Below are 22566 nucleotides of genomic sequence, written 5' to 3'. Positions count from 1 at the left end.
AAATGGAGTCACTGTACAGACAGTGAACAGTGAGTTCTGAAGCCCAACACAGAAATCATGTAAGTAGTTACTCTGACCACTGAGTTCAGAGAAAACTTACTTTGCATATCCAAGTACCACTTTGGGGTTTTGTGGATTGCTTTTGTTGGGGTTTTTTAATTGCTTCTGCAGATCCTGTAATTCAGATTGATGTAGCTATAAAGATAGCACAATAAAGTTTACTTTTGTTCCTTCCAAATTCTGTTTCTATATTTCTAGATTAATCCAACAGTTCTGTAATCCTGTTTAGGTTTCCCATTAGGGCCTGGCAAAGACAGGGGTGAGAGATGACAGCTAATTGTCACCATGTTGAGGAGAAAAGCTCATACTCTTGTTAAGGCAACCTATTTTTCTGACCACCCTGAACCTTTCACAGAAACCAGCTCACAAAAAAAAAAAAAAAAAAAAAAAAAAAAAAAAAAAAAAAGAATAAAAAATTGAAACTAATGAACCCTGAACCTCATCCAATTTGTTTCTAATTGAATTTTGCTATTCACTTCACTTCACTGACTGGGAGTTGGCAAAGCAGTTCTGGAAGTGCAATGCAAGAACAGCACATCCCGTGAGGAAGCTCAAGGTATGATTTTGTACACACTGAAGCAGTAATTTGGAAAGTTTATAAACAAACTGTCAGGACAATGTCAGCACTGTACAGACTATCAACTATCACAGGGATCACGGCTGAACAGACACTTCTGGATTTATTTTCCACTCAGGGCAGCCCAAGCCCAACCAGAAAAATAAACAGAATTTGTCATACACTGTCAAATTATCCAGCACATGTTTTGATGGCTGTTGGAAATGAGAGGGAGAGGTAGCACTGGCTCAATGGAAATTACATTAGACACTGCAAGCCTCCTTTGCTTTTCCATCCAATTCTTTCTTCAGGCTGGCAGTGGCATCAATTTAATGAAGGCCTTCTGAGGCAATGATGGAAGCAGCAGCAAGATTCAGAGGCTTTTACTCTATAGAGTTGGCAGACAAAAAAGTGACAGAGCTTTAAGATCACTTGGGGAGCCGTATGTCAAAGGAAGACTAGAAATAGCAACTTTAAACCCCAGAGTAACGGGACATGCTAGGATGAAACAGCTGGTGAAACAGAAATGATGGTATATAACCCAGTAAGAAAGACATCACCATGAGTGTTTTATACTTTGACAATTCTCATTAAATAAAATTAAGTGCTTTCCTATAAACAAAAAGGATGCTCATAACGTCCTTCTGGCACAAGTATTTTCCTAACAAAGCCCTGTAAACATGCCACCAAAATTTAGTTTTTACCAGCAGAGTGAGCTCACTAGAAATGCAAGTGAAATCAGAAAAACAAATTAATTTGTAAATTTCTAAGTAAATACATCCTAAAGAATATGGCATTTACATCAGTGTGCAATATATTAATTTTGAAAGTGATAACTTCAGCATGAAAATTACTTACCTGTAGTTAAAGTTTTCCATATTGGCCAATACATAAATCCTGATTTTTGGTACTGCATACTTTATCTCTGAAATATTTGAAATGTCATATTCCAAATCAAAGTCAATACACAAAAATATTTAAGTTATACTCAGTCTAACAAAACCCACCTCAGCCACTGAAAAATAAATGTGACAGTGTAGTGTTTAATAGTATTCAAAAAAGTTTTAGAACAAAAAGAAAATGTAGCTCACAATAGCAATCTGAGGCACTGCTGTAATTAATAAGATGTGAAGTGCACTGAGTCACAAAAGTATAATTGCTTTAATACTTCCATTTTGAGCAAACATTTTAAATAGTTTAGTGTTTTAAGGGAGTGTTGGCGTTTTTTTTTTTTTTAATTAATGCTGGATTTGTAGTTCTCAGGCAAAAAAATACTTTTAGGTAACACCCTCCTCCCTTCTCCCATAAAGGGGTTTTCAATTTTAAGTTTTAGATTCAACCTTTAAATATGCATTAAGATGCAGAGCAGACACAGATTTTTACGCACACATATGTTGAGACAAATTTGATAGGATCTCAAAAAAGCCTACATTATACAAACAATTTTAAGAAAAATAATTGAGTTTTACTTGCAAGTTTATAGTAATGAAGATGTGGTATCTAAATATATACAGTACCTCTACTTCAAAAGTCAGATTTATGAACCAAATGGTTAAAATCTAACAAACAACAGATTTTCATTTAAGTTGCTCAACATGGCATTATTCAGGTATTACCAGATCATTTCTCTCACTTCAGGTGATAGTCTACATCCCCTTTCAGAAATTTTCACAAAAACAATGGTCCTTTTTCTCAGATCAACTCTGGAAATGTTTTCATAGCTGTATTCCTTTGAACTGTTGCTGGCAAGCAGAGCTATTGTAGCACAAAGTACTTTTTAATGTTAGAATCACCACATTTAGCTTCAGTCAAAATTTAGCTATCTATACATTGGACAGAAGAAAAATAAAATAATATAGGTGTTCAAGTGCATCAACAACAAGAGTGAAAACTAGTAATAGACTAATGTAGGTTCAGCTGATGGAACAGATGCCATCAAAAACACGAGCTTGTAGTGGTTGAACTGCCTTAACAAACCTGACAGGAACAGAACACTGAACCTACTGAGAGAAAGCTTGCAGGATTTTCCCTAACTTAAATACATAAATCAAAACCTGGCTATAATTAGAGTTCCTTGTTAATACTGATTCACAATTTAAGAGCATAAACTACAGTCAGTACAGGGCTCACGAATCTGTGCATAAAATGGCTGATGTTTTAATAAGAAGTGGTTTCACATTAATGGCAGGCCACCACAGAAAAGAATGGAGGAATAAAACACTTTGGTTTTCACTTTTTCAGAGGCTCACGTTTCTCATTAGACTTAGAAGCAGCAGCTTTTCATAAGCTACTCTCATTGGGAGTGCTTATTTTTTAGAAAACATTCGAAGGATTATGATTATTTTAGTGTTTGACAGGTTTTACTTCAATTTTTACATAAATAGCTTTCACCATATTGTGGTTATGCTTAAGTATAAGAACACTGATCAATAGTTTAGATGCACAGTATTTATTTCTTCTGCTGGAAGGCAACTATATTTAATAATTGTATCCAAGACACTTCAAATCATTCAGAAATATGGCATGCAGTATCCAAAAGTATGGCTCTGAGGATATTTTTTTTACATTAAGCATAAAGAAATTTTATATTCAACATTCATTATATTTCAAGAAAACTATCTATTCAGAGTTCTAGCTCTTTGATGCAGCATTAAGGATTAAAACTTACCACTTTACCAGGCCTTGCCCATGTGCAAATAAATCCCTCCTGACAAGCAGTGACTATACAGTCTTCAAGAAAAATTAACACAGTCAGTCTTTCATGTGCTATCTTTTTACAGATAAGAGGCTCTAACAAGGGAACATCTTCCATTCGGGGACAGAGAGGTGTTCCCAAAGTTTTAGCTGGGTCCGTTTTGGTTTTAGTAACTAGGTTCAGTTTGTCACTGCTCTTGCTAGATATATGTCCCATGCTATGGTTTCTCTTGTGATCTTTTTCATGGTGTCTTTCCTTCCGATCATGTAGCGATAAGGTTGCAAATTTACTAACGCCAGAAGCAATGGCACCATCCATGACACTGCTTTTACTGCCAGCGTTTGAGACTGCAGAGTGTGGAAGGCTGTTTGACCGTGGAAGAGGAGGGGGTACAGAGTTTCCAGGTGTTGTGATACTGTTTCCATTACTTCCTGGGTTAGTTCCACCGCTTCCTGCAGGTGGACTTGTGGCATTCATGACATTTGTATGTGTCCTTGCTCTTGACAGAGGTTGGTGGGGGAAGAGGATATCTTCTGTAAGATCCCACAAACAGAGCTGTGTGTCCTGGCCTACCGAACCAAATCTATACGTAACACTTACTGGACGACTGTCTGTAGAGTTCCTTTTGGACAGTCTGGATTGCGTGCTATTTGCTCGATCTCTGCCAAAATGAAGGTCTTGGAAATCCTCATCACTTCCGCTAAATTCCATGGGGTCGCTCTCTTCTACACTAGTGGTGTATGGATCAAAGGCCACCACGCTGACCCACGATTTGTGTCCGTGGCCTCGCGCTATGACTCGACAGTCCACAAAAGACCAAACTGTCACCAAGTCATCCTCTCCGCCTGTCACTATGTATTTCCCATCGGGGCTCCAACACACACACAGCAGTCCTCCAAAGTAGCTTTTCATTGTACCATGCAATTCCACCGAATCAAAGTTAAACACGCGAAGAAAACCATCCTGGCTCACGCACGCCAAGAACTTCCCATCAGGGGAAAAGGCAAATTCGTTCAGGGCACCCTCACCTACTGTCCATTTAAGCAGAGGGTTTCTTGTGGATTTACTCTTGCAAGTGTGCACTGCAAAGCTCTCTCCTTGTTTAAGTAGCTGGTAGTGCGGGGCTGTGGTACCACAAGTGTGCTCCACGTTATACAAGTACATATTGCCACTGGAATGAGCTACTAGGAAAAGGCTTTCCGAACCTGGTACCCATTTTACACAGGTCACTCGGGACTTGTCTATTAGTCTCTGTGAAAAACAAAGAAGATACACATCAGAAACTCTGAAAATTAAGGTTTCCATGATTAACTGTACATCTGAGCTTTCTGGGGGATGAGGAGCAATGTTTAAATAAAGTGAACTTAACTTTCTAGACAGGAACTATGTTACTGTATTTGCTAAAACTTATCAGGCAGTAAAGAGGAAAGTGTTTCCAGACAAAGTACTTTCAAAGGTTATTATTATGGTACAGTCACATTCCACAAAGACCGTACTTCACTCAAGCCAATCTGTTATGAATCTAAAGGCAGTGCTCTTTGGTTTATTTTTCCCTATGTAGGTTGAAGAGCATGAGAAGGAAACAAGAAAACATTGAATAAACTAAAGGGGAAAAAAGCAGTTACTCATCTGTATTATACAGCAAACAGGTTACAAATCAACAACAGTAAATTTAGGCTTTGATTTTATCTGAAATCACAAATAAAAACCCAACCTCTGAAAAAAAACCTACCAGCTTTTACTGATTCAGGGAGCAAAGGCTGTGGACCCTGTTATCATGTGGCTGCAAAGTCAGTAGGTAAATGCACGGGCTGGGTGAATTTACAAGGCACCACCAACTTTTCACCTTGGAATCCCCAGTCTCCAATTATATTTTTCTTTCAATAGCCAAGGACCTGTCAATACCCTGTTACCATTTGATTACACACTTTCCTTTAAAACATAACATTTTAATAGAGTTCATCATTGCAAAAGAATGCACACACATTAAACAAACATTCCTGGTCATGATGTCTTCAACGCTCTAAGAACGGAGAGGTAAAGTTTGACTCCTTTGACTACTTCAGTTCTGGTGGACTTCCACAACTTACCATGTTGTCCATGGCACCACTCAGCTGTAACTTGCAGACAAGTAATTCTTTACAAGCGTATTCAAGATTTGTATTTGGCATATTGATTGAAAGCAGAAAGAAGAGCTGAGCTACACAAAAGGCAAGAGTGCAAATATAAAGACCCTAAAGAATACCAGAACAAGTTGCAAAAGCCCTAAAAACAAAGAAGAAAGAAGAATCACCCCCCAAACCTTGCTATGCTGTTTATCACACACAAAAACATCAAACTAATGGATAATACATCAATTGTTATCTCTTGTGGAACTGTCACTAAAAGCAGCACCTGGCCATTTTAGATTACACTTCTGCTGCTCTCAACCTCAGTATGAAACTAGGAAGTCTCTCTCCTGAAAATTCTCATTGGTTAAAACAGCCATGGTATATTTGAGAGCTGAGAGATGTAACTAAATATGGCACTGTTCCTTCAAATTGAGTAATTTTAAAATAATAGTGTCTCTGATTCTGTTGTGATATTTTAACTAGTTTGTCACATATTCACTGATATATATTCATGCGATAATGATGGCATCAGAAACACAACCAGAAAGTTACCTGGCACACACTAGGAGAACATGGGCAGGAAACACCAGTCCAGCTGGTTTCCTGTAGGCACCAATCTTCTCATTGCCAATGTGCAAAATTTCTTGCTCTCTACTAAAGCAGCTCAATCTGACATACAACGTTTGCTAATAAGAGCACCTGCTCAAATTTTGTATCAATAATGGCACTTTATGTCCATAACCATATTGGCCTACATGATCCTAAATACTGCAGAGAAACTCTGCAAACCTGATCTTTACTTCAAGGAGGCTGTGAAAAACAGAAGATTACAATTTGCAATGAGAACTGATCAGCTCAGGAAGACAAGATGCAGAGAGACTCTAATCTGACATGTTCAAGTGACCACAGTGACCAAGCATCCCCTTCCCAAGACACAAACTCTGAAGTTAGGACTTTCAGGAGTTTTAAAAGCTTCCAGCTGGGTTCACAAAGTCCTGCAGCACAACAAAGCCAGACCTGCAGTCAGTAGGAGCAGCAGATGCCTTACAAGAATGGTCTGAATGCAGTATCAGCACATCAGTGAGGGATGTGAGATAAAGAGCTTATGTTCAGTCTGATGGAAGAATGGGAAGTGAAGAAGCTTCACTCACCAGGCAGAAACACTTGCCAAGATTATCTTGGTCATGTTTTGAAGAACTTGAAGGGACAAAATTACAGGCACAGGACACAAATGACTGAAAAATCTGAGGCAGTCAAAGAATCTGCATTAAGGTCTTACACAGCTTTGGCAACAAAGGTACAGGACGAGTTTATTAGGAAAAAAATGCAGCTCAAGGCTTCCGTTTAAATTAAAAAAGGATTAAAAAGTAAGACGAAAAAGCACTGGCTAATTTGATAATAACCAATTACTGCCTGGAAACAACTGAATCTGTGAGGTATATTTGACTGGTTTGGGCAGTAAGAAAATATTACTGGTTTAATTTTGATACAGCTGGAAGGAATACCACTGTGGCTACAGATGGATTTATGTAGGCAGCTACAAGCTGCACAGTATCTATCACTCTCCTCAGCCTTTCAAGTCCCTATCATCCTCTACATCAACAGAATTTTAAAAAATTTGGTAACGAGTTAAGACTATGCTAGGGCTATTGCATTTTATGTTCAACATAGCCTATCATAACAGGCTGATTTATTTAATGTAGCATATACATTCTGATTGCTATTCTGATTGCTCTACCACAGCTGATAGGCAAAGCAGAGCTTTGGGCTACCTGAAGCACCAAATTACTCACAGGACAGGTGGTGAATTCTGTTACCTCCAGCATGAATGCTGGATCTGTAGAACAACGTTCACACTCATTCACACCACCTTATGCCTACAGTTATTCCTAAAGACTGTAGGCTATCTATAGTCTTAAATCTATCTAAACTCAAAATATATTCTAAATCCAATAGGCACCTTCATCTTGAAGCAAATGAACTGGTTCAAACATCAGTGCTCACTAATTTTTCTCTGAAAGGGGCTTTAAATACAAGCCAGAACTTACAAACACATGTAGGGCAAACTTCAATACTGTAACTGACAGAATAAAAATATATTTCAGTTTTAGAGTTGGTTGTAACTGCAGATAAGGTCAGTGTGGGAAACAAGAATTTGTCATTTAACTGTAGCCTACTGTGTGCAGTCTTGGTAGCACTGAGCAAATCCTTACATCAGCTTGGTAGAAGAGAGATCACCTCATTTAGATTTCCACCAAATTGTCAAAGGCCACATTTCCATCCCACTGAAGTAATCTGACAATAGCACAGACAAAGAGCAATACTGGCTGATGGAAGTGGCTGCAGTGCTTCCAGCATTTGGGGAATACCACAGGAGCTATTCAGCCTGCAACACAGCTCTGCACTGGAGTCACCAGACAGTAAACACCATCAAGGCCTGGAAACATGCACTGGGCCTTGATATAACTATTCCAGCAGAAGTTTTTCTCAAAGGAACTCAGCTCAGCTACAGGAGTGGGAACTACTCTGTGAAATGAAACCAGCTGTTTAGAGTATGTCTGATACCCTTCTTAATACTTACAATATTATTGTACAAGAATAAATAAGACACTTTTGGAGGGGTGGGTGGCGGTGGTAGGACAATGCTAAAATTAACAATTCAACTACTTATACAGAGGTTTTTACCAACAGACAAAAGATTCATTAAAAGATTCTCCAGCACTATTTCCCACTCAACACAAGCAGAGGCAGAGCAGTTGGGACAAGGCCAGGTAGGAAGAAAAACGCCCCTCTTCTGATCTACATGTTGCTACTTTTAGAAAACTGAGGAGGAATTAGATCTAATTATAAAACATCCCCAGTGAGAACAATACTTCAGTCTTCTTTGCACAAGGAAGGAGGAAGGCAACACATCTCTCTGAGGCAGGAAAGGTATACTTTGAAAGCTGAGCAAGGCTTAACTTCATCTGTGAAGTTTGAATCCAGATGTGAAGTTTCAAAAAAGGAGAGAAGAACAAACAAACAAAGCCAACCAAGAGGCCTGCAAACCTCTCTACAGAACTGAATTAAAACAAAAAAGGAGCAGAAGAACAATCCCCAAAAGAAAGTAACCTCCCCCAAACCACCCGAATTCCCTGAGCTTATCCTCTGCAGAAAATGCTGTCACAAGTCATCCCAGTTACCAGATTTCTTTCCTTATTAGCATCTGGACACTTACTCCTCTGAGAATGCCAATGCTACCAGATACTCAGAGGCAGTGGTTCTGTAACTTGGCATTAATGCTCCCCATAGTACTCCTTCTCTTTCCTTATTGCAGCAACAGAAAAAGCAGATGGAGAGTTTCCTTCTGAACATCACATGGCCAAGACATCATAAACCCTCAGCATTTCTGTGCACTCAGCTTTATAGCCTACTCTTATCCAAGCAAGCCTTTAGGAATATAGGCAGTTTCTGCTGTAATGCCCCAACCATAAAAATGTGTATTTTTAACTTATTTAATATTCTGAGTATAAAATATGAGTTCAATAGCAGCTTAAAATTTTCTTCTTCAATGGCAATCCAGAAGCCTCAGAAACAGCTGAATTTAGAGCACACACAGCAACATTTACATTTGTAGACCTTATTTCAATCTGTAAACTGTCCTCAATGCTAGTTACAGTATTACCCAAACTAGAAAATGCTAATTTTTAATCTTAAACCCCACAGGATGCCTTTATCTTTTCACAATGAATAACATTTTTATGTAAGTACTCCAAGCCAATGGAACAGCTGAAAAACAAAGGCAGTGACTGAACAATAAGCTACACAGGCAAATGGAGCCACATCTACTGAACTTTGAAAATCTAGAAACTTCAATATCACAAATACATTGCATGCAACAATATTAAGATTTCTACTTACTTCCTCATTAAATAATTTGCTAGTTTCTTTTTTAATAGGGTCTATAAGTTGGACCTGGCCTGCAGAGAAGCCCACTAGAAGAGACACACTTTCTGCTGTGGCTGTTAAATGATTGAAGTCGTGGCATGTAGGCTGTGTTCCTTTGTATATCCTTTTGTCTATTGGTTTACTCAAGTCCGCAGCCTGCAAAGAGAGCAAACAGAATTCAGTTTATCACAATATGTGCACATAACCACATCTGTTTGAAAACAATGTTCATACCACACTACAATTTATGCAGTCACAAAACCCTACTTTAAAAAGCAGCTCTGCATTTATGAGACATCCAAGATCGTATCAAAATGTTTCTCTATATCAAGCAAGTGTACAAACTACTCCTGCCCTTGCCTTGGCACCTACAGCACGTGACAAACCAATGACAACCACTCCATAGCACAAAGGCTCCTGTGAGATATCCTCAAGATACCAGAAGGCTTCTCCTGCCACAAGAGCCATCACAGAGACAAGGCATCTTCTACTTTTCTAGTAGCACTTTCCTAGTATTGAGTACAACCAATTTAGCATTAAAAATACCATATTCTCAATCATACAACTCTTGAACTCTAAGTCTATCCTTTAACAACAGGCAAACAAATGATATTGTTCTCCATAATCACAAAAAAATGATCAACCAGCTCCTAAGAGAGCACTTTCTAAGAACAGTGATTCAAGATACTGATCCTGTGATTATAAAATACATTTTACACCACTGAGCTACAAAGTAATTTACTTCTGAAAACAAAACTCAAATATAGCTCAGACAAAATAAGTGCTAACAAAACTGAGGAATTTCAATATAAACAAATTAAGATCTAGCACTAAGTGTCAGAAGAATCAAAAGGAACAGAAAAGCAATTTAAAATGCTCCCTCACTTGTGTCACCCGTGTTTATCCCCATATCACTTCTGAACAGACAACTAAATCTTTCATCATCCAGAGATTAAACCCCACACTTTTAATATGCAAGATCATACACCAGGTTCAACCTTGTTTTTTAACCTCCCTATTTACGAGGTTCAGAGTCTGTAATTAGAAAGCTGCAGATACTCAAACAATATTACAGGCCTCAGACATAGCTGTGATTTGGGGCTCAGATTCTAATTTTGATATATACTTTTTCAGTTATTTAGTCAGAGGAAATCAGGCCAGCAATAAAAGAGAAAGTAAACAAGCTTCACATAAAATAGAATTGCTCCAGAGCATTAAACCTTGGAGGACAAGGACTGAAGAGTAGCACATCTTTGGTATTCATAGAGCTACACAGACAGAAACTAGACCTGTCAGTAGGGAAAAATCCTAACCAGCTACACAGGTGAGCCATTTCCAAGGCAAATTTAACTACAGGATATGCATGACGAGCACTTATACACAACAGTATTAAAGCTGCACTTATGTTTTGCAGCATATATTATAAACCAGTTTAATCAGGTGTACGGTCTCCTCGTTACAAACTCCAAAATGAGATGAGGTATTACAATTTTTAAAGTCAGCAGACTAAAAGGTTATTCCCCAGAGTCCAGAGATCCATTTTAAGCTAAAAGAGAATATTACCAATACCTCTTCAAGGAGAAATTAAATAGAATACTAGTTCTACTGGGAGATGGCAGGATAATGTGCATGCCTGCCACAGAGCATTCTCCAGCTCACAGGCTGATGTAAATCTGTGATCTGAAGTTGAAAAATCAAATCCTAAAGGCCTTGCAGTTATGTCTTAAGACTGTGTAGCATTCCCTTGTCCTGTACCACTATAAGCAAGTGATGTCAAGAGAGAACTCTCAGAATTGGGGTAGCATTTCTATCTGGAAGAGCAAGCTACACAAACACATAGCCATACCTCAAATAAAGCAGAATTAAAGCAAACCTGTGAGACTCAAAGTTCTCTCCTCTGGACAGAAGTTGCAGCAGGACTCAATGCTAAGAACAAAGATCCATTCTAAAGTAAAAATTATTGGCCTGAATCCTACTGAATGAGCAGAGAACCACAGACTGTCCCAGCCAGCAGAGGACACAGGCATTACCACCTTCCTCTGAATCCTCATTGTCCCTTGAAGCAGCAAAGAATCAATAAATAGGTGGCTATGTTCAAACTACACCTTGCTCTTTTGTCTGGGTGAGGTTTTACATCACTAGCTTTTGTTTTTGTTGTCCAACAACTTCGGTGTGACAAGTTCCCCGTCGCATGAAATTGTGTGGTAACAGACCTAGCAACACATGAAATTCTGATAAATTAAATCTAAGCACAGACTTCACTGTGCTTATTCTAGCTGTTCTCTGGGAACCAGATGGCAGTGAGAATCTGTCTGAACTTAAATGAAGTATAAATAAACTAATTCAACCCAGAATTAACCAGGCTTCTGCTGACAGGGATGCCTTGCCTTTTATTTACATGCAGCTACTGCTTCCAGTTACAGCACAGTTGTCTCATGGAGATAAGTCAAATCTACAAGCACTAAAACACTGCTTTAGTCTACATCTCTCTTAACTGAAAGAGAGAAGAATCAATGGGCACAGCAACTAGGAGACATTTTCTTTATTTCTGCATGAAGGTTGCTATTGGATTTTGCTAAGAACAAGAGAAGTGCTTACTCATAAAATTCAATCATGCATGGGAGTCAGCTTTTCATTAGCTCACCACTAAACCCATTTGCTATTTTGTGAAAGATGCCATTCTCAGAGAAGAGCTTTTACATGAGATCTTGTCCACAAAAAACTGTCAAATCCTTGGATCTGACACTCTCTACTGAGCAAGGTGATATGAACTGCCCCCCACTTAGAAGTGGTGATCTACTTTGAAAAAACCCCAAAAAACCTTGGGATTAAGTGTTTCCAGGCATGGAGATTAAAAGCACAGAAGCAGACACCCTCACCATGGCAGCTGGCAGCAAGCTATCTGGGACTTCCTGTCCCAATGCTTTTAACATTTCCTTCTGAAAAACACTCAGCACTATTCCAGCCTGTCCATCTGAGAAACTCCCTCAATTGTGGATGATTCAGGATGAGAGCAACACTTTCAGTAATCACAACTGAAAGCACAATGGGGCAGCTGATGCAAGGCAAGGAATATCAAGACCATCCTTCCCTGTGCAAGCCTTGAAGTACATCTCAGCTAACCAAGGCTCTGGGACTGGCACCTTGGCCAACTGGTACCTGTGCTCAAAGTCTGTTCCTTCAGACACAGGTACTGCACCCCCTGGGCAAAGAGACAAGGAGTAACAGCTTTTGGGCAACAACAGGAACCTCACACACCTGTATAAAGCCAGTGAACAAAATTGCTGTACCTTGGGCATCAACAGCTCCCAGGTCCTGTCTCTGAGGAGATTAAAATTCTACTTTAAGAGAAGTAGATTTGCTCACAGAAGAAAAATTGCTCACAGAAGAAAAATCGAACATTTAGGTTTGCATGATGAATTCATACTCTAGAAATAAAACATGAACCATGTAACTGTTTGAGGGACTTCCTATTCTTATTTATTAAACTCTCACAGCACACTGTTTTAACAAAACTATTCCTATTCTGTTGGGGAGGGAGGGAAGAAAAAAAATCTAACAGTTTAACAGTAGCCCATTTACTCTGGACTCATGACTTCCAGTAGAAGGGCAGTCAAATGGAACATATTAATCATAGCTTTAACTACATAAACATTAAGAAAAAAATGGGAAAAAAAACCCAACAAAAAACAGTTGCCTTGGTTTGAAGCAAATTTTAAGCATTCAGATTCTGATGTCTGAAATGCCTGATTAGGATGAGCATCAATAACCTTGGTTCTGTAGCTGTGTGTAACTCTAAGGTCAAAGCCAAAGATCTATCCAAGATTTATTTTATTGATCCAAGACTTAGAGCTTTCATAATAAGATTGTCTAAACAGTGAATCACATTATTTTAAGTCACTGTTTAATCACACTCCTTGACAGTTGTTATTTCTTCCTGTATCTTTACTTTTCCTAACTTACATTTGCAGCTTTCTGCAAATTTTACTTGAATGAAATGTGTCATACATGCTGCAATTCTTTCCAAGCTGAAAACATTGCCAAGATATTAAATTAATTACTTTATTAATTTATTCCAGGTAATTTCAATTGCATTCATGAAAAGGCTTCCATTAGATACTTCATAGTATTTAATATTACATTTGCCAGGAGACTGGCTTTCAATGGGTCATAGCTGTGAGATTGAGACAGAATAGTGAAGCATTTAATAAAAATTTTACTGCCAAAAAATCCTCTTAAGAAAATCTCTCTTGTCCAGAGAATTAATTGATCTTGAACAGCAGATTACAGATTGCCTATGTATGTACAACTCTAGTGCACAATAAAAGAGAAGACACACAAGAACCAAGACAATGTACTTTTGAAAACAATTTTCTCAGTATTTCTGGAGCTTGGAATTTGTAACTGACTACCTGTAACCTCCTACCTCTTCCACACCTTGCTGTCCAGGGATTTAATGCTCCCTGGTCTAGGGAAAGAGAAAACTGAGCTTAATATGCTTATTGTGTACAGGTAACAGAAGAAATCAATTCTTAGAATTATTACTAAGTGAGTTTCTTAGAACTTCACAGATGCTCTTTAAAATTTGGCTGAAAAAAGAGGCAAGGCAACCCCTGCTGGAGCCCTCTGCTTTACACCATCTCCTGTGAATAGGGCAGAACCCTCCCTGACTTGCTCACTGCATAGCAAGGACAGGGAAAACTAAACTTGTTTATTCTTCCTCCACGTCTGTGCTGGTCTCCTTCTCCTTCCTGCAGATATGCCAAAGGACAGGGACCACTGAGGAACACAAGAAAGCAGAGCTACCCCAGGCACTTCTGTAGAATCTTCTGGCCAACTCCATTCCTTGTTTCTGTACACAAGTTTGTGACAGAAATACCAGAGTCAATACTTCACACTCCACTTTATTAACACAGGAGCGAACTTTCAGATTTTTTGGTTATACGGCCCAAATAGAGATCACTTAATATTGGCAACAGAATAATTTTTAGTTACATCACCGTTGTTTCAAGCTGATCTGATCTCACAGCTGACCCTGCTTGGGGCAGGTTAGACCGGAGACTCTCAGGGCTTCCTTCCCACCTGAATAGCCCTGGAATCCTAAGCTTAGGATCAACCAAAGCAGCAGCAACAGGGCCACTCCCAGCTTACTTAACAGCTCTGGTTTGCATCATAAAGGAAATTCAGGAAGCAAAAAAACTCCAGGAACAAGTTGGTTGTCTTTCCCTATAAAGACCACTGATGTAGGGCAAAAGTTCTGCTTAGTTTATATAAAATACACAACAGAAAGTCCAGGCAACACTTCCTGCAAGTACAAAGCCCTAACAAAACACTCTTCAGTGCAGCTGACAGTGCCACAGCCTGTCAGTAGCAAACTGGCTGCTACAAATATAACTGCACCTAAGCTGACAGACTGCTGATTTGGCTTTCTCGGCAGAAATTTTAAAGTCTGGCAAGAACTCACATTCAGGTACACAAACCTTTCAGGCACTGTACAGGTCAACAAATGTTCACTTCAGAAGCACCCCCCCCCCCCCCAAAAAAACTTAAAATAGTTTAAAAGCTTCTCAGCTTTCACTTAGAAACCAAAGAGAAAGAAAGGGGAAAAAAGGGTAAAAATTCTCATTAGGATTCAATAAAAAGCCAGTAGATAATCACCATTTGTAAAGTTGCCCTATTTATAGCCACAATAGGTTTCTTAAATAAATGTGAGCTGCTTTTTCCATACCTGAGTGATGTGCTTAGTTTCAAGGGTTGCATAATAGGTGTTGTGTGTGTACACACGGTAGTTTTAAATGTCTCCTGAGCCTTGCAAAGCCATTAATGCTAAGGAAATTTTAGGTCTCTAGATTGCATTCAATGTACCTGCTTTATATTAAAGTCACATTTCTAAACTTCAATAAAAATATTATTTTTAGTTTTCCATTTCAAATTTGCTGATCTTCCAACTCCATGAACTGAAGCATCAATAGCTTGCCACTCACAATACTATTCCTCATAAATGGGTTCCTGTATCTTTGCAGAAGGTTTTTTATAAGTTACAAAGCACTTGATTAAATGCTGAACAGGAACACTTAAGGCATGTGACAGTTTCTAGGATACTCTGTAAGAACAGCTCTGCTAGTAAAACAGGGACACCAAGTAATTTTATTTAACCTAATTTTTTTTCAAGTGTTCCACACAATTCATCCATAACAAAGTCTTAAAGATCAATTTTGTACAAAGCCGCTTGCAAATTTGGGAAGCTACTTGATATTCTTCTCCCTTCTAGATTTAATTCCCACTTGGGGCCATACAAGACATACATGACTTTTGAAAGGAGAAAAACATTACTTAACAAGATTTAAGCATTTATTCATAAAGCAGACAACTGTGACCACCTACATTTAGAGAAAAGCTCTAGACCAGATAACTGGACATAAATCCATATTTAGGCAGAGATCAGTGCAGTTTTCTGAAGGATCCAATAAAATAATCATATTCTGTTTCCAGAAGAATTACTCTAAGCACTCAAGCAGAGCAAAGAGCACACACTGGTTTGAAATAAATCTGTGTCATATTAACTGAACCCATGGTTATATAATTGACAAGATCAAGAAAGTAGATGTGAACACCATAAAGAACACACATAAAGGACTGTTTGATTTACAGCTTATCATAACAATGTTAACTCCATTTTAGTAAGGCCATAAACCAAAACATTTCTGTGGTTACAGTATAGATCAGCACATTCTTTTGGAAGTTGTCTAAGGTGAAAGCACCAGACTACCAATAACCCTAGAAAAAGTAGATATTTTTATTTCTAAGAAGTGTTCAAAACCTCAGAACAGCAGACTCAAAAAAAATTGTTTGCAAGACCCCTTCACTTCACAGGTGTATACAGCATCAACTTACTCTTCATTTATAAGACTGAGCAAAGGGCACTAAAACAGTCCAAGAATACCAACACATTTGAATTGCTGCAGGCCAGGGAGGTTAAGTGAAGTTGGAACAAGGTTTTGAACCCCTCCACACAAAAATCCCTGTCTTCTGAGCACAGAATGCTGTTGCTGCCTCCACCTGTCATAACCCAAGAGAGGTCTGAAATCCCTGAAACTGTTCCTTTAGAAACTTAAAGCATCTTCAGTTCAAGGTGTTATTTACTCACTTGGTTCAATTTTCACCCACGCTGACACTGCTGCTTTAGAGTGAAAGACCAGAACACACAACTTGTGACAGTGCTGCTCAAAGAGCCAGGTCACACCCAAACTGTTCTGAAGAACTGACCCTGACACAGCTCTCCAGAGCACATCCTGGTCAGTCCTGACAAGGTCTGAGAGCTCAGCATCTCCAAGAGAAACCCAACAGCCTGCCCACTCCACAGAGTTGACCAGAAGCACTTCAAGCAACTCCAGCATCTTCAGCTGCACTATAATCAAACCACTAAAACTTCAGGCAAGTGACAGGACACTCTAACTTTTCAAAAGGTGTTTGTTTCTCCATATTTAACAAAGTCAATTTTTTATTACACCTGCAGAAGAAAACCTGCTCCCTTTGCTCACTAAAAGCACTTGAATTACACACTTTGCACAACAGTGCTTTACTATGAGACAAAAAGAATACATGAGCTTTAACTCTTCTCGAGCCTCTAAACAATCCCTCAGAGACCCATGCTGAAGAAGCGCTAACAAAAGGTGTTCCACAGTTCCTTTTGCAAAGTTCCCCTCATCGTGGATGCCAGTTAATGACATGATCAACTCAGATAGAAATTGAGACTATGACTCCAGTGTTCTGCGTGTGGTCACACTAAATCTGTAAACGGCTAATTAAACAACTCAGAATAAAGTCACTGTATCACACATTCCCAACAGACATGAACTGAATTAGATGTTCTATTTTGGTTTAAGCAATTACTTGCCTTTTTTTTATTAAGAAGAAGGGAGAAGAAGCTCTGATATCAGCATTATTGTCTCTTCCCAGTGCCTGGTCTGCAGAACTTTGGCTCTACTGTAACTTAGGCTGCTGGATAAAAACCTCTCCAGCAGAACCCTGATTCAGAATCACGGATGTTGTGCATGTGATGCAGACACCTTCCTCCTCTTCTCCCCCTACTCAGCTCTTTTTAAGAACATATATAAGAAAGAGATCTCACTGTGCAGTTTTAAGTTCAAAATAATGATCTCTTGGGGTATTTATAAACCATGGGTGACAGGTCACATTTTTACACTGGTTTCCCCCTCATTGGCTTAACAATTAAGACACCAATTTAGCACAGACATACTTTAGAATCATGGACTCCACACTGGACTTTTTTGCAAGGACTTTTTACTCCAGTACCATTTCTTCAACAGTGGGCAGATATATGTTCCAGAAGTTAACTCATGAAGTCAGATGCATTAATGGATTATTGTCCATCCTAGATTTTTTTCACAAAGTCATTTATAATGCAAATATGGAAGCTCAATAACACAGGATTTTTTTTTGCATTAACTACTGTATGGAATTGAAAAAATTGCCAGATTTTAACTCCCACTTCCTGTTCATTATTCACTTATATTACCGAAGCAAGGTATCCTGATGAGTTAATATGTGGGGAAAAAAAGTGTAATTTCTGAATTTTGTTCCACTCTGATTTTACTGAACACCACCTTGTTCCCAAGAAGAGACAATGATGTCTAATATTCCTCATATACACAGCACTTATATTGATTACTAGAGTAAGCCAGTCCTGTCCTCAGTATTTACATAAAAGTTTTCAGATGCCACAATTTTCACCACTTCTCTGAATATCTATGTAATAATACATTTTTATAGACCTATAAGAAGAGATGGACTTACTGATTTATACATTGCTGCATGATTTATTCAATTCTTGTTTCTAATATTCTTCTCCATTCCATTTCTTAAAGAAATAAATATTTGTTAGAACTCAAGTACTAATCAGTTAAGGCAATCACCAATATCAATCCACTCTTCTTGTGTAATAGCTCCAAACTGACTCAAGTATTTTCCTCCACTGTGTGCCACCAAGAGATTAGTGGGAACACATACTGCTGCTCACTCAAGTATCCTAACTGCACCTCCCAGGTTTCTTACAGCTGCCTCTGGCCCGTTACTCAGTCAAACCAGTGCATCTTCAACTTCTGCTGCTCTTCCCCTTTCACTTCTCCTGAAGTTAGATATACCACATAACTATAAATTACCATGTTAAGCTTAGTGGGATGAGACATTTTATTTACTGTGGCTAATCAGTGGCACAATTCTTCTCTTCCTGTGGCTTCTAAATTCTTACTTTCCTTTGCATTAAGCCCTAGTATAATCTTCCAGATGTTTTCACGTTCCACTTTTGTTTTAATTAAAAAGTGCTCAGTAAGTCCTTTTTAAAGAGGTCAGCAAAAAGCAGACTAACCTGTAATTCAATATAAAAGTTACTGTTCACAACCAGAACTCCTGAACACCATTTCATAAACTGTTTGTTCCATCACCTCCAACATTTCACATTCCAGTAACACTACTTCCCAGTTATAACAACAGCAAGCCTCCCTTCCCAAGAGACCAAGTGTTATAAAGACAGAGGCAAATTCATCATAGTTTCTCAGTAATAACCTAAACTGCTTTCCCTGAGCCTCCAACTGCCTACCATAATCTCCAATCCATGTTATGCAATGCATAAAGTGATGAGGTAGAGTCACATGTTAGGGTAGGTGCTCCTGATCACAGCGCCCAACACCAGCTCTAACCTTGATCTTCAGAAAATCTTTAAAAGCAGTGTCTCCCTCAAGCCCCAGATTGGCTTTCTGTGTAACAGCTTCCCTTTGGGGGATGAGACCTTGGGGAAGATACATGGAAATATACATACTAGTTTACATTCAGAAAGAGAAAAATAACTGCATGATTTGCATGTGCCCACACCTATGGAAAACTGTACAGCAAGTCACATGCAAAAGGATCAGATTTGCCACAACATCCTGACAGGACTACAATACCCAAATACTGTGTTCACAGTAAGCTGATTACACAGGGAACCTATCAAACTGAAAATCACCCCATTAAAATACTCACATAAAGACCTTGGTTACAGGTAGCAAGGCTTAAGACAAACAACTGTGGGAAAGTGAATTAAATATGGCAAGATCTTTAATATACACAAGTAATTAAAGGATATATATGCAATCAGGAAGATAGACAAACCATGAAATACACAAAGATCATATATATATATTTACACAGCATACATATGTGATCTAACATACATATAATCATTAACACAGACAAATTTTAGAGAGACAAGACTGAGTCATCTGTGAAACAAGGCATTGCACACTGAAAATATGTCAACCTTGATTACAGTACTTAAGTAATTCAATTCCTCTGTCTCCAAGAGGCTACTCTATTCACTCAATGCCCTTACAGTTAGAGGGCAAGCCAACAAAGAATGTCACTCTTCCCTGCTTGTGAATATTGCCTCCTTTGTGCAAAACTCTGGACTGGCAATTAAGATCTGCTTAATAAAATAGGATTTTAAAACTGTATTCTTTGGGAACCGGACTATAATAAATTATAAACAAGTATATCTGCTCTCCAAAGTGATTACTTCAGTTTACAAGTTTTCTTTTGCGTATCTTTGTTTCCAAACTTTGGCATGAATTTCCTACTGTGTTTGCCATGGTAACCAAGCAGCCTGAGCCTCTACTTGAAATTCCATTCAACTGTTTAGCATTGCATATTGATCAAGATACATTAACATCCTTCAGCACTCCAAAGAGTGAAGCAGCCATTCTCATACTGGAGACCCACCTTGTATCACAAACCTCAAAGGATTTTTGCTGTTGTTTAAAATGGCAGGGTAGTAATGAAACTTCTTTGCCAAAGAGGCAAGTAAAAAGCTACCAGATAAAGAGAATGCACTCAGATGGGAGGAGTACACTCAATTTATAAGGAACTACATTAGAACAGCAGTCTCTATCTGACTCTATCTTCTCCCCTCCGAAAGAAGAGTTTGCATTCATGTCCGAAAGGAGAATTTGCTCCAGGAGTACATTTGAATGGGAAAGACTGTTTTCTGCATTGTTTCCCTGGTGGAAAACTGCTCTGTTCCAGTGCAAGAGGGGCCAGGCAACTGCCTAACTTGAAGTTCCAGGACTAACACTAACAGGGCAAAGCCAAAGCACAGCTGCTTGCTTCTTTTAGTTTCCATTTTGAAGAAAGATCTTTCTTCAAACATTTCTCTCAAACACAGGATCATGAGAAAACATCTGTTTTAAGCACAAGAATCTTTTCCACTTCCTACAAAACCTGCCAAATACCTCAGCATAGTAAAATTTTATTTAAAAGTAAGTAAACATATTAGGAAAACCTGAGAAAACAGGCTTACTGCTCATATTTTTCAGTGTCACTACACCATATGATTAAAAAAAAAAAAGCAAAAAAAAAAAAAGCTGGCTGGTCACCAGTTAAAATCTCATCCTTTACTCTGCTCATGGTTTAAGACAGGATGAAATAGTTCTGACCTTCATGCCTGTTGTATAAATGGAGACTCAGAATATAGAAAACCACCTCCAAAAATACACAAAATACAAAATCCCCTCCTAAAGCTTCCCCACAAAACTAGTGAGATACTCTAGCATCCATTTAGTTACCATTAAAAATCTCTTGCTCTTTCCATGATATCTGCCAAGTGAGCTGTACATCCATTTTTTCACTGAACATTACTGCCTGCAGCTCCTCAGTCTCTTACAGTCCTTTCCTCTCCTGATCTGAAAGCCAGTAAGGTGGCCTCACTGGGTACCACACAGAGAGTTGGATTTGTATCACTAAAAATAAATTGCCTTCATTCACTCTGTTCATCTGGCTCAGCCCTAAGAAGCTTCTGGGGGAAACATTCTGCCTCTTGTTAAAACCTATTCTGTACTTCCCTTAGGGTCACAGTATTTTCATTCTGCAGTTCAACTATTAGTAACTGGTTACAGCAGGGCTAGTCAAAAAGCAGGATAATTCCAAATTAATAGTAGATTTTGCATGATTGGGATTTGTGGAAGATCTGGTAATGTTTCATACATCCAGGGAAGGTTTTGTATTATTTATTCTCTCCGTTCTTTCCTCTCTTCTTATAGTGTGACAAAAACTGTATTTAGTGACTTATTATTTTGCTCAGAAAATTAAAATCACACACCTCTTTCTCCAGTTTTACATTAGACTCCATCCTCTTTCAGTAGCAGGAGTTAAAAATCACCTTCAACACAAGCAACCAGAATTTCTTGCAATATTAAAGCCATCTTCTCAATGCCTAGTATAATGGCAATAAAGACCTTCTTTATTTCTATTTTAAACCTCGTTTGATACATCTCTGAATTGCATTTATGTCCTTCAGCCTTCAACAGCTGTATCACAAGCTGGCTCAGCTTGTAATCAACACTACACTCTGTGTATCATCTTCTCAAAGTTTTATTGCTGAAGCAAAAATTCCCTATGGATTTCTTCAATGAATTTTCACTTCATCTATGGCTATGGTATCAGCTTGTTTCTCCTTACAAAGAAATTCTGATTATGAACCAGTGATGTGTCCCAAAGTACTTGCTATTGCTTCTCTGTATCAGTGTCACCAATTCAATTATTTCCAAAACCACTCCTAGAAGACCTCAACTTGAAGGTCTCTTCCCAATGGTTGTCTCAGATATAAAGAACTTAGCTTTTAATTCTCTCAACATTTTGTAACAGAATTTCCAAGTTCTAAAATTCCCTCAATTTTAATGTCTTATATATGGAACTGAATTTCCACTTCATTCAAGGACATGAACTTAGTAAATTACAACTCTCCTTTACTACCAAAGTGTTACACTACAAAGGCTGAATGCCTGAACTTCAAATAAAGCTGGCTATATATACATCTTATACATTAATGTTTTCCCACCAAAGGGAGACAACATTTTACTTTCAGCAAAACAAAAAAGAATCTCTAACAAAGAAGTCTACAATGTAAGAGTTACAAAAGCTAAAACTGAACGGGGATTTGTTGTTGTTGTTGTTGTTGTTGTGGTGGTGGGGTATGTGTTGAATTGCACTCCTGCATGTTTTTCTCTATGTGAATACAATCCAGGATAAGCCTTGCAAAAATACCTGCCAGTCACTCAGCCAAAGGCAGTCAGAAGGTTTTCAGCAGAAATTTTCACTGTTAGGAACAGAGTGAATTAAAAAGCAACTGATTTCAGAATAGCACAGAGCATTCCAAATATTCACAG

General features: G+C 38.4%; 1 protein-coding gene across 4 annotated transcripts in view; it reads right to left on the bottom strand.

The window, feature by feature from the left end:
- The window catches only part of WDR20 (WD repeat domain 20), a 45244-nt gene that overhangs the window by 8215 nt on the left and 14463 nt on the right, over positions 1-22566 (bottom strand). For 3 of the 4 annotated variants that reach the window (XR_010783897.1, XM_066553025.1, XM_066553026.1), the window contains exons 2-3: positions 9323-9505; positions 3285-4562 (exon numbers count right to left, since the gene is read on the bottom strand). Coding sequence is in view for 2 of the 4 variants with exons in the window: in XM_066553025.1 (XP_066409122.1) it covers positions 3285-4562; positions 9323-9505 (1461 nt within the window). In the remaining 2 variants the exon portion in view is untranslated. Of the gene's footprint in view, positions 1-1474; positions 4563-9322; positions 9506-22566 lie in introns of all 4 variants that reach the window. The other variant, XR_010783898.1, reaches the window with a different exon arrangement.

Source organism: Molothrus aeneus, chromosome 6 (assembly GCF_037042795.1).
Source record: "Molothrus aeneus isolate 106 chromosome 6, BPBGC_Maene_1.0, whole genome shotgun sequence".
In the NCBI taxonomy this organism is placed as follows: Eukaryota; Metazoa; Chordata; class Aves; order Passeriformes; family Icteridae; genus Molothrus; species Molothrus aeneus.
The sequence above is the reverse complement of the archived record's forward strand: the minus strand, read 5'-3'. Positions and strand labels throughout refer to the sequence as shown.